This window comes from Orussus abietinus, unplaced genomic scaffold, assembly GCF_000612105.2.
Source record: "Orussus abietinus isolate OABI.00-Male unplaced genomic scaffold, Oabi_2.0 scaffold107, whole genome shotgun sequence".
Lineage (NCBI taxonomy): Eukaryota > Metazoa > Arthropoda > Insecta > Hymenoptera > Orussidae > Orussus > Orussus abietinus.
This window is the reverse complement of record NW_019394259.1, coordinates 1-15,234: the sequence shown is the minus strand read 5'-3', so window position 1 is coordinate 15,234 and position 15,234 is coordinate 1. Positions and strand designations below refer to the sequence as shown.

General features: G+C 48.9%; 2 protein-coding genes across 6 annotated transcripts in view; both read right to left on the bottom strand.

Moving 5' to 3' along the window:
• LOC105703002 (signal-induced proliferation-associated 1-like protein 2) overlaps positions 1-9,207 on the bottom strand; it is a 39,522-nt gene extending 30,315 nt beyond the window's left edge. For all 4 annotated transcript variants that reach the window (XR_001104331.2, XR_001104332.2, XR_001104333.2 and 1 more), the window contains exon 1: positions 9,129-9,207. The gene's annotated coding sequence lies outside the window, so the exon portion shown is untranslated. The remainder of the gene's footprint in view (positions 1-9,128) is intronic.
• Positions 9,208-12,490: 3,283 nt separating this feature from the next.
• On the bottom strand, positions 12,491-15,027 carry LOC105703000 (probable ATP-dependent RNA helicase DDX28). 2 transcript variants are annotated; one of them, XM_012431036.1, is made up of 7 exons: positions 14,818-15,027; positions 14,497-14,718; positions 14,078-14,395; positions 13,693-13,950; positions 13,497-13,610; positions 12,986-13,377; positions 12,491-12,858 (listed from the first exon to the last, which is right to left on the bottom strand). In XM_012431036.1, the coding sequence occupies exons 1-7, from the start codon at positions 14,896-14,898 to the stop codon at positions 12,594-12,596; spliced, it is 1,650 nt and encodes a 549-aa protein (XP_012286459.1). In that variant the 5' UTR covers positions 14,899-15,027; the 3' UTR covers positions 12,491-12,593. The 2 variants fall into 2 exon arrangements, with proteins under 2 accessions (XP_012286459.1, XP_012286460.1); XM_012431037.1 differs by lacking the exon at positions 14,818-15,027 and having other exon boundaries at positions 14,078-14,283; positions 14,497-14,674.
• Between the last annotated feature and the right edge of the window lie 207 nt (positions 15,028-15,234).

Below are 15,234 nucleotides of genomic sequence, written 5' to 3'. Positions count from 1 at the left end.
CCACCACTGGATAAAAACTCAATCGACGAGTAACTCCGCCGATCGAACCCGGAATCGCTCAAAACGTGGACAAAATCCCGTAAACTCGCCACGATGCACCCAGTGCATAGAAATAAGTGATACCGACGAACGGAAGGTCGACGACCATTGGTCGATCGAGAACCTCGTATCCTGCGATCGGATATTTAAAGAGCATCCTCTGTCGAGCACTACCGCTCATCGTGACTGCACTTGCAGTACATACTCTCATGCACAATACGGGGGTAATTACGCGATGCATCCTCCGTCTGGGATGAAATCCCGAAAATCAATAAAGACCCTCGAGGTAAGCCTTCGGGAAATATATACGTGAAATCGTTACCAGGCACCCGGGAAGGTATAGAAAAATTGAGCGAAAGTGCAGTCACCTCCCGAGGTGCAGGTTGCACTAGGTGGGTATTATCGCGATACCGCGACAGCGATAGCGGCCGGAGCCGCGATTAATCCGTCACGGTGGAGAAGGGACGCGGTACACATTTTCCCGCACTTGGGGTATGCGCGTTTTGCATTCGTCGGCACGGGAAGCCTTCGCTTTCGAGCCCACCGTCCGCGGATTGGATCGAAGGCCTTAATCCGTAGTATTATCAGGCCCCATAAGTGGCGACTCGCGCGAGGCCTCGAGTGCCAGGTGACGTTCCTCGTACGAGTCCGATATACGTTTGCCCGCGATTCAACGTTACCTCGGAATACGGGATTTACAGTTAGGCACTTGCTGGTACGCGTAACAGTATATTTCCAGGCCCGAGCGAAACGGCGCCGAGGAAGGCTTCGTCGCCCTCGATAATCCGCGGTAATGACTTAATGACTCGATAAATGAAATAACGCGGTAAATCCTCGTATCCGATTTTAGGTGGTAAAATATGTCCCTTATCGGTAGTCCCTAAGTGGCCAAATAACGTATCTAGGCGCCGCGAGTCTAAGACAACGGATAAAGATATAGAAAAAAAGAAAATAAAATAAAATATATATATCAAAAAAAGAAACGATGAAAAATATTAAATTCACTGTGGCGGTCATAGCATATATATATATATTAGAAGTTCTTCCTTCGACACGGGCCTTCGATAGCCCAGCGGTTACGCTCACCGCTCATACCATGTAGTCTCTCGGGTTCAAATCCCGCTCAGGAGAGATTTTTCGGTGTCTAAGACAGGGTCTGCCGGATAGCCTTACTGACGAGTCCACACACAGGCAGACCCGGGACGAAACACAACAACCAGGGCACACACACCATCTCTCCATACCTAAGCCCAAATCACTTCGAGAAACGGTTGTCGCTCGGTCTTCGGGTATTCCTTCGGTGCGTCCTTGCGGACGTGCCTCGAAAACTTTCTCCGGACAATGGCACTGCCGCGAAACCGCGACGAGACGACGTCTCGTAAACGTCTCTCCGTTTCGGTCCGTCATGGAGGGTCGTCACGGTGGCTAAACTGCACCCCATCGCAGCCTCCGTCCTCTCATCGAGTCCTCTCGGTCGTCCCCGTCCTCCCAGGATGGCGTCTCCCCGTCTCCCTCGAGGAATTCCAGTGGTTCCAACCCGCGTAAAAAAGTGAAACCGAAACGCCGCGGTTGCGGATGAGGCTGGAGTCGGTCGAAGGAAGAAGGGGGCCGGTGGTTCCCCATCGCTGAAGCGAGGTGGACTTTGCAGTTTCGCAACATCCTCCTAGTCGTGCAATCGGTTCGGTCGTTCTCGCCGCAATGACAGCGAGAACGTCGCGCCCAAAAGGGACCGAAAGCCCTTTCTTTCAGCGGCTAAATCGGAGCTTTGGATCACGTGGTAACGATGAGCACGTGAAATCCAGAAATCCGGGAGACGGTACTTTCGATTCCCGAAATTCTTCTCGACCGGTGCGGATAAAGGGAGTAAAAAAAAATAGGAGTGGGCATCAAGATATGCACCCTCCCTTATTCTTCGGCGCTTCCTGCGGAGCAAGGTCCTTTCTGGCGCATCCCTTTCGCCGGAGACGCCCCGTCGGTACCTCCCGGAATGCGCTCATATTGCATCCTTTGTCCGAGCTCTATTCACGCATAAACAATGCAGGGACGCGAGGACCGGGAAAGCCGCGAAAGGCGAGGCCGGTGGTTCCCCTCGGCGGAAGGGCGCGACTCCCAGCAGACCCAGAAAACATGTATCAGCAATGTACATTGTACCCGATAGGGAGCGCCCCCCCGCAATGAGAGAAGCGCGCAGCTTCTAATTTTCCGGAAGGTGCTCCCTAGAACCATGTTCCAAAAGGACGACTTCAGGGCGTCCGTCCTTCCTTGGGTCCTTCCACCTTCCCCTGCTCTCGTTTACGACCCGAACGATCCCAAGGGACCAGAAATTCCATACAATAAGGGATCGCGACATCTTCTTCGGGGCTCGCGTCTTGGAGAAGGAAGATGAAGAAAGCGACCCCCCGAGATCGTCTAACCGTTTCCTTTTTTCTTCCCAGGGCTGAGTTCGCGGATTTTTATAAATCCGCTATGACAAGATCGGAAAGGAAGGAGTTCTTTGTTTCAATATCCTCGATTTTTATTTCGAGGGAGGAGGGCCGTAGGGGAAAGTGTCGTCCCTCGCGTCCTTCCTCGTTCGTTGGGTCGTACCCCTGATCTTGCACAAAGGGCTCGTTCTGGCCCATCGACGTCGATCTTGAGCGGTCAATCGGTGCATCCGGCCCTAATTAATCTTCCCGATTCCGCTCTTAAGAAGCCACATCCTGCCCGGCCCGCGAGACCATCGACGAGACCGATTCGCTTCGACGAGCCGGATCCTTCCCTTCCTTCCGCCCTTCGAGAGAGCGAGTTCCGGATGAAAAAGGACCAGCAGGGTCCTGGGAGGGCATTTCGAGCGAGAGGAGATCAATTCCGTTCCCACTCGAGACGCGACCCTCCGCCCGCTGGGAGAGCGCTCTCCACCGGCCGTTCCCTCTTTTCTGGGAGCCCTCTGAAAGTGCATCGGCGGGACTTCTTTCAATTGATTCCGCACCCCTCGAGCTAGTCGCAAAACAGGGCAAAACGGTGCGAGAACGGCGGCGAGACTGGTTCGGCCGATCCGTTATCAGTGATGAGGAAATGCAAGACCATGGCGGCGTTAATCTTCGTTAATCTCGATTCTACAATTATCCTCGGGTCATGGTCTCGCTTTTGCTCCTGCACTTTTTTTTTCTTTTTCTTTTTTTTTAGTCGCTTTGACCGGGTCTCGCCCAGGCCGGAGGAATCGCAAATCTCATTCGCCGAGTGCGCTCTCCCGTCGCGGAGGATCAATTCCATTTCCATCCGAGCTCTCCGTCAAGCAGAGGGGTGCTTTCCCGACTTTTCCGTCCCCTCGAGCGCCCTCGTGGCGGCGCCTCGACCGCGGGAAGCCTCCTCTGTCTTCGCCCCTAAAACGAGAGTGTCCCCTCCTTTAAGGTGCATCTCCTCGCGGTGCATTCTGCAACCCTGGAGTGCGCCTCGAAGGGTCGACCCTCTCCCTAGGTGAGTGCCTTTTCCAGGACGGTCGAGGCCCCGATACCTCGTTCCTCGGATTCGAGACCTATAAATATCAATATTCTTCGCTCTTCGAGTCCGGCCGAGTTGCATCTCCATCGGGGGCCGGCGCGTTTCCTCCTCGATGCACCGCAAGTCGACCGACATTCCTCCTTGCGATTAACCCCGGGCACGTTAATCGGAGAGGCGGAAGAGGCAAAGTGCATACAACTGCACGCTCCGAATGTCGGCCCCGCGCGGAAGAAACGGTTATCCGCGTCCTCTTCCAGGGCCCTCGTCAAAGTACATCGACGGGAAAATTCCCTCCGCTCGTTCGCCCTCCATGTTCCCTCCTCCCATCGATTTGCATCCCGGATTAACGTCGAACGGCAAAGCGTTCGGTGGGTGCCCCGAACTTCTTCCACGTCTTCCTCTTCGACTTCTCGTCCACCTCCCCATTTCCTTCAATTTCCTCGCTATTTTTCCTGGCCCACCTGGAGGCCGATTTCAGTCCTCGAGAAATAAATCCACCTCACCCCCCGAGCCTCTACCTCGCAATCCTGCCTATGCCAGCCATTTTCCACCTGAGCTCCGAAATGCATCGACTGCATAGTTCCGTCCAGGCCTCGAGCCGCCCCTTGTCGACGGGACTCCGATAAACGATTAGAGGCTGAATTTCTCGGGTGCATTAGGATGCACCTCGCGTAGGCCCAGAAGTGCCCCTTCACGAGTGCTGCCACTGTTGCCAACCTGGCAGCTCTCCTCCTCGGAGTGTCGCTCAGGTATGCACCGTGGGTGCCCCGGTGGGGCTCTCTCGGTTCAACCGCATGCGTTTACGCATCCTCCTTGTATGAGAAAGTCCAGAGGGGTTTGCGGGAAGGTTAATGCGCGATCCGCCGCGTGTCAAGGATCCATTAGCGGCATCGATGCGGCACGGTTCCCTCGGAGTATTTCCTCGGTTAGATGGAACCGAACGGTGTCGTGGAAACTGGCCGGGTCGTTCCGGCTCTCGATTAACGGTAACGGTCAATGGTCAATAATCGCCGATATCCCAAAGGAAAAAAGTCATTAATCATTTTCAGAGAAAACCCTAAACAGCGCAGCCTAAATACCATAATTTCAGACAACTGAAAAAAAAAAAAAATACAGAGAGCAAAAAAGTGACCAAAAAACCAGCCGCGTGGCATAATCGCGTTCCGATTGCACAACGCGAGAACACGTACCCACGGCTAGTGGCGATGAAAAAATTGAACACGACGAAAAGCGAAGGAGAGGCAGATATTAATTTCATTCGGCGCCATTTAGCGAGGCAAATCGCAAGGATATATCGGTAGGTCCCCGAAGACGGAGGAGTATTCTGCGGATGCACCTCCCTCGGGGGGAGGGATTCTCCCGAGCAAGTCTAGCAGAAAGGTTCCAGACGAGTCGTTTCACGAGCGGTGCCGCATTGTGCCCCCGTGGAGAACAGGAAGTCGGCTCTTGCAAAACGGAGGCTCGTAAACGCCACTCGGAGCGGTCACTCGGCGTTCCGTCGAGGCGAGGAGGAGCGCCAAGTGGAACCGGCCAGGAACCGATTCGGAACCGATTCTGAGCCGAGAGAGCAAAATCCCGGTATCCCTCGAGAGCGACCCCCACTTGGATATTTTCGAGAGGGGAATATTTAAAAAAAATGCCTATTTTTATCCGGGATTCGAGACGCTCCGCAGTCTCTGGGAGCGACCGAGAGTCGTCGCGTCCTCGGCCCGGCGGAAATAAGTGTAATAATAACGAGCGCCGCTCGTCCTACGTGTCGGGAATAACGAGGGCCGTGTACGCGAGAGATTCGAGAGGACAATGCGTCGCCATTACGCGACGAGAAAGAACAAGAGACAGAGACACACCACGGAGAGGATCCCTCGTCCGGATCGGCCCGTGCGAGACCTCCGCGAGACCAATCGGGCGACCTCTCCAAAAAATAAAAGGAAAAAAAAAGGAAGGGAATATTATTAAAAGTCTCCACCATGAGCGATGAAACAAGGATCAGTATATCCACCCATAAATTATACACGACTGCAGAGGGAAGGAATGATTTTCTTATTATTTTTATTTTCGTCGCTGTGCTAGAATCTTCATTTTCAGACGGGAATTCATACAAAAGGAAAAATGTTAATATTAACAGGAGTCATATGCCGACTCTTATTTACGTCCGAAGTAAGCGTTGCCGAGTACGTGTCGTAGTTTGCTCATTAAAAATGAATAAAAAAGGTTACCATTAATGCCAATGCTATATAGAGATTTTTTGTGGAGTTCTCGACCCCCTCTCGGGTAAGATCGATCCCGTCCACGGCGACGGTTTTTCAGGTGTCCTACGTAGATCGGCCACCTACTCGTTAAGGTCGCCACCTACTCGCCGATAGGCGCGTAGGAATAATTTCAACGCAATTATGGAGTAAAACGAGCGACCTTGGATCGACGATCGCGGTTACCGCGATGTGAAACCGCGAGGAACGGTGTCGTAGGATTTTCCTTGGGATCGTCCTTCGTTACCGAACGGCGAGTAACGAGGTGGCTAGGGCGTGGAATAAATAACGTGGGAAAGTCCCTCGATTACGCGAGTCGAATCAGGCTCAATAGGAGAAATCGAGTGGATACGAGGATCTGGAAGGAGCGATCATTGATCTTCATCGGCGGGACCGGGTGGGAGAAAAATTAACGACGACTAAGGGATCCGTCATTTTCAAACGGAAGCGACTAAAGGTGACCCCCGACTCGTTACTCAAAATGGACCAGGGTTGCAAATTGAAATTAATCGCAAGATAAAAAACCCTTCGAAATTACATTTACGAATTATTAATCCACCTTCCTAGCATTGACGCCCGTTTACGCCATATAAATGAAGACCTCGCGATATGATCACCACAGTGTGGAAAAAGCGCATAAAGGCTCGTTGCAGGTTATACCTACGTGGGCTTGCGTGGGAAAGTCTCTAACGACGCGAGGAATAATCCTCGATTCGAGACCGGAGACAATAATTATAATGCAACCCGGGAACGAGGAGGCCCGAGGCAAGTGCCACGTGGGAGCATCCTCCACGTGGCGTCGCGAAATCGCTCGTGGGAGGGATCGGGGCCGCCCTCGCGAAGAATCAAATAATCCGAGGATCGAGATTGCAAATTCTGGTAAATCGGACGAATCCCTCTAAATCGACGAGATCGGTAAAATCGGCGAAATCCAAGAAACCAGGGCGATTCCCACGGGCATAATCACGACTCCCTCGATATATCTGGGTGAATCCGCTCCAACGTGTCGGCAGCTGCAGCTGCACAAGTTAGGCGACTGCATCCCGCGTGGGAAGCGCATCTCGTGGATGCACCTTAGCGACTTGAGCAAACGATGCGCCTCCGCCGCGAAAGTGCACCGGCGAATCGCGTGACGAGTCCGAAAGGTACGTGGAATCGCGACTTATTGTCAGTCGCAGTTAGAACAGCCGTGAGTCATTATCGGGGATTAATGAATCATGACTTTCTATACGGGCGAGATGGCCGATTTCCACTCGGACAGGTAAGTAAAAATCATTCGTAGGGCCTCAAAGGACTTTTTGCCAGGTTAGGTAACAACTGCACCAAACTGCCCGCAAGAAAATCGTCCTTGCGCCGGGAAATAAACGGCGTCGTAAAATATCCGGCATTGTACAAAATATGCCATTGTAAAACCGGGGACATTTTTTAGAGGCATGACCACGTGGTAACACCGCCGATTCCCACGTGCTGCGGTGGGAGATTCCCCCTGATGTACCCATTTATCTGTGAGTCGCATCGCTGTAAATTCGAGGAGCATTCGCGTAAAGGTCGGCGGAGAGCACGCGCTTTGCGTGAGTACCTCGGTACCTGGAGTACCTCGAGTACGAAGAGGGGAAGCGGGTAGAAAGAAATCATCTAAAGTTCACAGTAATGTCAGCGACGACTTTCTCGCTCCAAACTTGCCGGATTAACGTCGTTCATCGAACGACTCGTTCAGTTTCGCACTTCTACTTCTACTCGCCTCCCCCGGCGAAACCGCGTTCTGGGAGCCTCGCGTGACATCATTCTTGCGTAAAATAAGAGCCGCGAGAAAATCTCGGGAAAAACAAAATTACTCCCGCCCACGTATTGCGGGATCTCAGGAAAGCCCGGATATCGTCTCGATTTAACGGCGTCGTTCCATCGCCTCGATAGTCTGTAACAAATTGCGCAACGGAGGCGTCGATCCACGCGCGTGTGCGTAGGGAACGCATCCGAGGATTTTCTGCGGTGGTCTTGGCTTTCAAGGCTGGGAATCCGGAGATATCGGCGATCGCCGTCGAACCCGGGATATCGCGCGATCGGTCGAGATCGATAAACGATCCTCGCCGATCGAGGCGGAAGAACGAGTCGCGGCCTTGGCCTACCACTGGCGGCATTTGCGGATTTACCTCTTTTACGGAAAAGGAAGAGAGAGGAAAAAAATAAAAAGGCGAAAAAAAGGTGAAGAGAGACGGAGAGGGGACCGCGGGATGTGAGTCATCGGCGGCGTGAATGAAAAATCTGATATCACCAGGTAGATTAGATTACTTCAATTAACTGGGCCCATTAAGTGCTCGTGCTACATGGTCCTCGATTTTATTTTATATTTCTTATGTTATCTTTTTTTTTTTTCTTTCTTTAAGAAACGCTATGCCAGAACCGTCGATACTGTATATTTCATAATTAATCAATTATCCCGAGAATAATTTTAGATCTTGGAAAATGTGCAACTCTGCCCAGGCAGGAAATATCTCCTCTCCCCTGATGATTTTAAGTTTCCTGGGGAGACACCCTCTCATTCCCCAGGGAATCTCGTTCTCTCCTTTACGACGCCACAAAGGACGCTCTTAACGTTATTACGAGACATCAAAGATGTCCACGTCTTTGCACCTCCCGGGTAAATCCCATGGAAAAACGTCCGGCCGCTTTGGCAATTGACAATTATGGTAAGCGCGAAAGTCGCGGGCGTATCGATCGGAAGAATTTACCCCATGAATGAATCTTAAATACTCCACGTCGAAGAGAAAGATAAATAAATAATTTCCAAGTCCGAACGATTTTTTTTCCCTCGCGCGTATCACTCGAAAAGTCTCTCATCTCTCTCGTCACTTTCTCAACTTTTCTCTTTACCGCCCTAATCGCGTGTTCTCTCTTCCAAGTGTTTTCCTAACCGAAGGGTCGGCCCGAAATCCCGCAGGCACTTAGTTCGAATTAGCTCTCCGTTTCCCACGTTTCATCGTCCGCTCCACCGGTATCTCTCTTTTGTTACATCGAAAAACACTTTTCTCGCCCTGCGGCCCTCCAGGAACATCCAGAGGAGCGAAACGAAATCAAGCTCCATGCAACCGCATCCTCCCAAGTGAGACATTACCCGCTCCGACGAAACATCCTGAACAAGCACGATTTCCTTTGAGAATTTCCACGCCAAAAAAGAGCCCCCCAAATGTCCTCCGAACTCTGAATTTAAAACCGCCGTTAGCGCATCTTTTTAAATGCATTCGGCGCGAAACTCTCCCGAGTTTCCTGATACTCTTAACGTTACAATCAATTGGCGATGGTTAGAAAAGGATAACTGTCCTCTCGCTATTTCTCATTAGTGCGGAAAGAAAATTTTATACTCACATTTTCGGGCTGCGACGATCTCCTCTGCCGCGGCACACAGAAGAGCGGCACGCCGCTTTCCCTCTTCCTCTCCAATATAGCGGCTTCCGGTCTCTCGCGGTTCGCGAAACGACCGCCGGCGGCGCGGCGGCGCTGCTCCACCTTCGCCGTCTCGCTCGCTCCTCCGGCCCGGCGGGTACTGCCCTCTCTCTCGCTCTCGCCTCCGCGCGCCTCAGGCGCGCCGCGGCCGCGAGGCCCGCATTCGCCTCACGCCCGGCGCATGCGCCCGACCGACTCCTTCGCTCGGGTGTGAGCGCACCTTCATTCGAAACAAAGGCGCCCGCTCTCCACTAGGCGCCGCGAGTCCCGAGTCTCGTAAACAAACCCACGAACTCGTCGCTTCCGGCTTCCAAAGGACCCTGTCTCCTCCCTCTGAGTGAGCCACCCCGGCCGATTAAAAGAGGCCGGTCTCGGGGTTATTTCGTCCCCCTTCCAAGGTCGACCGGATACCTTCACCTTAGCGGCTTTTCGTCCACTTATTCCCTCGCATTGCGCAAGTCGATCGGCCGGAATTGCTCCGGGTGATCCGCGGTCTTTGTTTGGCACTTTTCACTCTCGTTCCTCCGGATGAAAGGTCAGGATCCTCCGGATCACGATATCGACCCTTGGAAATAAAACCACCGCGTTCACGGGTCTCTCCCTAGAGTCCGGGTCCTCTTTTTGCCGGCTCGATTTCCTTTGAGGCGGTCCAAAAATCCTGAGTCCCCGATAGTGGCGATAGGGATCTATGAAATCCGGATACCGTAAGAGGGGATTGAGATAAGACGTAGCAGGTGACGCCCCGAGTCTCGCTTATTTACTTCTCCGTTCAGCTTCGAACGGTGTTTTGGTTTCGCCGGTGATCGGCCGTCTCTTCGCTTTCTCCCCGAAATTCTCGGCGATGGGTACCTTTATTCCTCTTGCCCTTAATGTACTCTATCTCTTGAGAGATTGTCACGTGATGTATGAAAAACCACCCTGGTAAATCAGCCAACTACTGACTGTTGGTCTCCACTAATCCTTGTCGGTAATTACTTCAATTTGACTTTAATTTAGTCCAGTGTTTACAGGGTACATCGATTTTAAAATCCCACGGGTTATCGTCGGTGAAGATATTCTTCCCCGCGGTGGACGAGCTTCGAAATTACGGTCAACCCCCGTGATCCATCGCAGGCTCCGATTGGCTCACTCTTCTAGACCGAGAGATTGGGGCGAGACTCCGGATCGCGATCGGCGTCGCTCTGATTTCTTCTTCGCCCTGAAATTGACTTCCAACGCGCGATGTCGCTCACTTACTTCGTAACTGGTATTGCGCAGCGGTTCTGGGTTGCGCGCACCGCGGAAACCCGCACAGGTTACCGATTTCCACGACCGGACGCGCGGAACGAGCCCAAGCGACGTTGTTGGCTCGCGCTCCGCGAAAGAACTGAGCGCGGCGCATCGGATCGGCCGCCGCTACCCCCACCACCAAGCCGGGGACCGCTCGACCAATCAGCGACCGCCTTTGCGCGGGCGGCCTTACCTGGCACGAGGGCACGCTGGAAGACGCTCCGCCAATCGGAGCCCGCGCTTTCCGATGGATCCCGCACCCTACGTTTGATTTCCCGATCCAAGCGTCGTTGACTTATTAATCCAGTCATTCGCGAATGAAGTTCAACCGAAACGTTCCGCCCTAAGATGGACCATTCGAGAACGATTTATGCAAAACGCCGTGCTGAATCACTCCGGCACGACGTAATGCGTTCCCCAGGAGGAATGGCCATTTCACGGAGTTTACAGCCGTTACGGGTCTGTCGAACACGCGGAAAGGCAGTTCTAAGACCCCTGTTTTTGCAGGCCAGACCTAATGTCTGCCGGAGTTTCAGCCGAAGCCTTTTTATTCACAATCATCCAGCCGTTATTTCGCAGATGGCCAGTTCTTTGTAAGCGCAGAAACACCGTGCCACGTTATGGCGACTTTTGCCAGCACGGTCCATCAGACCGTGTAGTATCTCCGCCTGTGCCGGTTTAGAAATGAAATTTCGCCCGCACGCGGAACTCTGATATTTGTCCTCGGTTAGCCATTGACACGGGTAATCGAGAGGCACGCGACGACGTAAAAATCGTCGCTGGTCTTCTATTTTGACTATTTATGGAGCCATTAAACATCGGGCTGACATTTACGACGTGGCCACCGTGGCCTACGCGAGTAATTCTTTCCCGCGTTAGAGTTTGCGATAGACACGCCCTAGAGGGTGTATTTCCTCGCGTTAGTAGATTCATGTCACAGGACGCGCCTTGCGGCGTGAGACCGATATAGGTGTCCGCGTTTAATTTCACTAAAATGCAAAGTGAGTAATAAACTGGTCTAGACGTGCCCATAGTACTACTATTTACTTCATGTGGGCGTCAAGGTGTGGGAGTGCCGCCGGACATGGAAGACTACACCGACACGAACGTATAGACGATATATCGTCACTTCCTCTGCGGAAACCGACAGGAACTGTCAACATGTGCGCGCATATGCGTGCAACTGGAATTCTGGAGTCGGTTAGATAAAAGCACGCTTGCTGCTGGCCCCCAAGGTTTTTTTTCCGAAAAGGATGGCGGCTCCCTTCTGATGCTTCTCGTGCGATATCTCGATTGACTCATGCCCGGCTATAAATGGACGAATTTCAGGCTCCGCGAAAAAGTCTCGACGCCGAATGTTACGGATTCTAAACTCTGCTTGACGGAATATATATGGGGCGGAAATGGTTCTCGGAATCGAGTGGAATTATTCTCGCTCGTAACGATTTGCTTTCCTGTATTTGTACCGTCTTCCTGGAAAATCATGCTTGAAGACATCTGTTTTGGAACGGCTTAGGCGATGCGATTGCGTAACTGGACTGGGTTCTTCACGAATTTCTACAGATTTTTCAGAATTTCCTTTGTTTCCCATGCAGAAATTGTGGGAGAATTTTGTACACGATTAGTGGTATGGTTGATAGGACCGATAATTGCTTCCGCTTTGATATTTTTGTACTCTAGTGGGTAGATCAGGGTAGATTTCTGTTCAACTGGGAGTCTGCTTTTACAAAGTTGGAATTTCAGCCGAGAGATGGCATCACGACACGGCGTCAAAATGGCGACTCTTCTAGTGCCGACCGGAATATTTTCAACGTGTTGCTGAGGTTGAGGCAGAGGTGGCGTAAAATTCTTAACAATTTATTGTTACAAAAGAAAAAGTATGTAAATTATGTCGGGCACATTACTTACCTAACGTTGGGCTGTGCTGTAATCGCTCACTTGATCTCATATGTACGCAGATTTCTAAGAAATGTTCGATATCGGTGTCTAAAAATCTATTAAATGATTCATTACAATTATACACATAAAAATGATTTAATGCAACAAAGTCATAACATGCAAATGCATTAAAATACATTGAAGTTAATTTACATGATTGTGAAAAAGAATATATGGAAATTAATAAGGCGTTGGATATTCCTCTGAATACTGCGATGTTTTTGGGTCGGGTATATTATCCAACATGTCTTGCAGTTCTTGGTCGTATTTGCTATCTATTTTATCACTCTCATTTGCATCTTTCAAAACATCGCAGAGTGGTATAGGTACCTTTTTTCGAATGGCTCTTTCAATCTTTTGTACCAAAACAATTTCCAATGGACGTGCGACAAAACTTGTCACTTTACAATCGTGTGGACTGCCTAATCTTCCAATTCTACCACACCTAATATAGAATAAATGAAACTAGAGTTAATGTACATGCAATACTCAAGCTGATTCGATTTTCTATCACAAGCTCAGCCAGCTAAATGAGTTAGTCAAACATGTACATTTTTAATAAGGAAGTTTACCTGTGGATATAGTCAACGGTTGATGTGGGTAGATCATAATTTAAGACTTGTCGGGCCATTACAGTGTCTAGCCCCCTGGATCCAGCATCGGTGGTACTTAGTACAGTCACATTACCGCATTGAAATTGAGAAAACATTCCTCTCCTCAATTTAAGGTTCATTTGACCGTTTAAGTTAACATTGCGTATATTAAATTCGTTCAGATACATGCTGATCCAGTCACAAGTTGATGTTTCATTGCTGAATATGATAAGTGGACAATCATTTAAATACTTTTGTTTCACCATTTTCAATAACATTGTAGGTTTATCGGGTTTCATCAGCCGTATAAACTTTTGCAGCACATGAACATGATGTAGTCTATTTGTTGATGCAGTCTGCAGGGAGTCTGTCTGAAAATTTAAAAATATTCCAGTAAAGACTAGTAGCACATAGCTCTATCGATGAAGTATCTTGTCAAAAGGATATAATATTTTTGCAGTAGACAACTTAGATATTTATGTTTACTTACATTTACAATATCATGAAGTGTTTCTATGAGATCAGTAGGCATCGTGGCCGAAACGAGCATTAATTGGGCAGTTACAGGTAGTGTGTTGTGCAAGTGTTCTTGCTTGAATCCAAACTATTGATAAAAATATTTTATCAAACTTCCTATTATATGGAAATTGTTAATATATTTATAGGCAATATGATTTTATACTCACAGTGATATTACGTAGAACCTGTCTAAGTTTAGCTTGGAAGGTGCCATCAAACAAGGAGTCTGCTTCATCCAGAACGGTGATGCGAACATGATCCATTTTATATAGCCCATCTCTAACTAGTTTATTTATTGTTCCTAGAGAGGCAATTATTAAGTCAACATTTTCGATGGGTTTACTCATCAATAAGTGTTTTGTTTGGCCGCCAACAATTGTTTTCACATTGAAGTCGATATCCTGTGTTAATGCGATGACTACTTTCTAACATTAAAGGGCAAATAAATATTCACATTACTAAATCTTAGATTAGAATCCTTAAACATATTAAATGTTCAAGATATTTCATTTTATATTTTAACATATTTAGTTATTTGCATTAATAACTTACCGCGATTTGTGCCGCTAATTCTTTGCTGGGAGTAATAATCAATCCCAGTGGTGAATTGAAATGTCTGTCTGTAATGTCTTTCCATTTTAAGATTTGATGTAGGAGTGGAAGCAAATAAGCCAAAGTCTTTCCGCATCCAGTATGAGCTGCTATAATTACATTCTCCCCACTCAGAATCATAGGGATTGCTCGTTCCTGGATTTCAACTGGACATTCAATGTCATATTGGTCACGCAAATTTTTCAATAAATTCCAGTTCAAATTAAAATCTTTAAACGTAACGTTACTACTAGGTGTCACATTTGTTATTCCTTCAATCTAAAATATATTTAAATTGTGGGTAATTTATAGTATCAAATGTAATTGAAATACAATTCTAGACAATATTGATATTGATATTAAATCTATTATTATATTACATTTTTTATAGGATATATAGTAAAGTGATCTCCCTTGGATTTTCTGTGATACCATGCTCTCGATGCCAATTCGATTGGTTTAAACTTAGGATAAGTATCACCTTCATAAAAGTTAAATTCACTCCTTTTGCATACGATTATAGGGGTTTTATCTTTTTTAGCCTTTTTTGGTGGCTCAACTTCAGGCACAGGAATTCGTTCACCCAAGACCGGCATCGTAAACTATTAATTGTCAACATATCAGTATTATAAAATCGGGTAACTTCACAAAGAAAGTTTGTTTTCAGTATATTAAATAAGGAATTAACTAAATAAACTCACCCAACATTTTTGTAAACACCCGACATTCTCCACATTTAGAGTTACATTTCTTCGACACGCATTACGAAATTGAGGAAACATTTTATAACAAATGTTCAAAAGGACCTATGAATTCCTACGATACATCATCACGTCACTGATACGATTCAAGAAAATTGCAGAAAATGTTCACACGGTTACACGTGTGATTACAAACATAGGCGAGTTCAGGCGAATCGGGAGACTGTTCCAGAGATGAGTTGGGAGATTGCACACGGGCAGGATTGTGTGTTCGCATCCTGTGCTGCCCTCTGGTTTCGTACGTTGGCTTTCACCGTTTTTTGCCCCCAAGGGCGGTGCAACGAATTTCTGATAGGAGCTCGCGCACTCGCGATGGCGGTACGATCTACCAGTCGCCGTTGGAGGCTCACGTATTCG

Coding starts and splice junctions, on each gene's coding strand:
- LOC105703000 (XM_012431036.1), bottom strand. CDS start 14,898: ATGTTTCCTCAATTTCGTAATGCGTGTCGAAGAAATGTAACTCTAAAT. Junction 13,611..13,692: donor AGGTTCTACGTAATATCACT/GTGAGTATAAAA, acceptor TTTTATCAATAG/TTTGGATTCAAGCAAGAACA. Junction 13,378..13,496: donor CACTTCATGATATTGTAAAT/GTAAGTAAACAT, acceptor TTAAATTTTCAG/ACAGACTCCCTGCAGACTGC.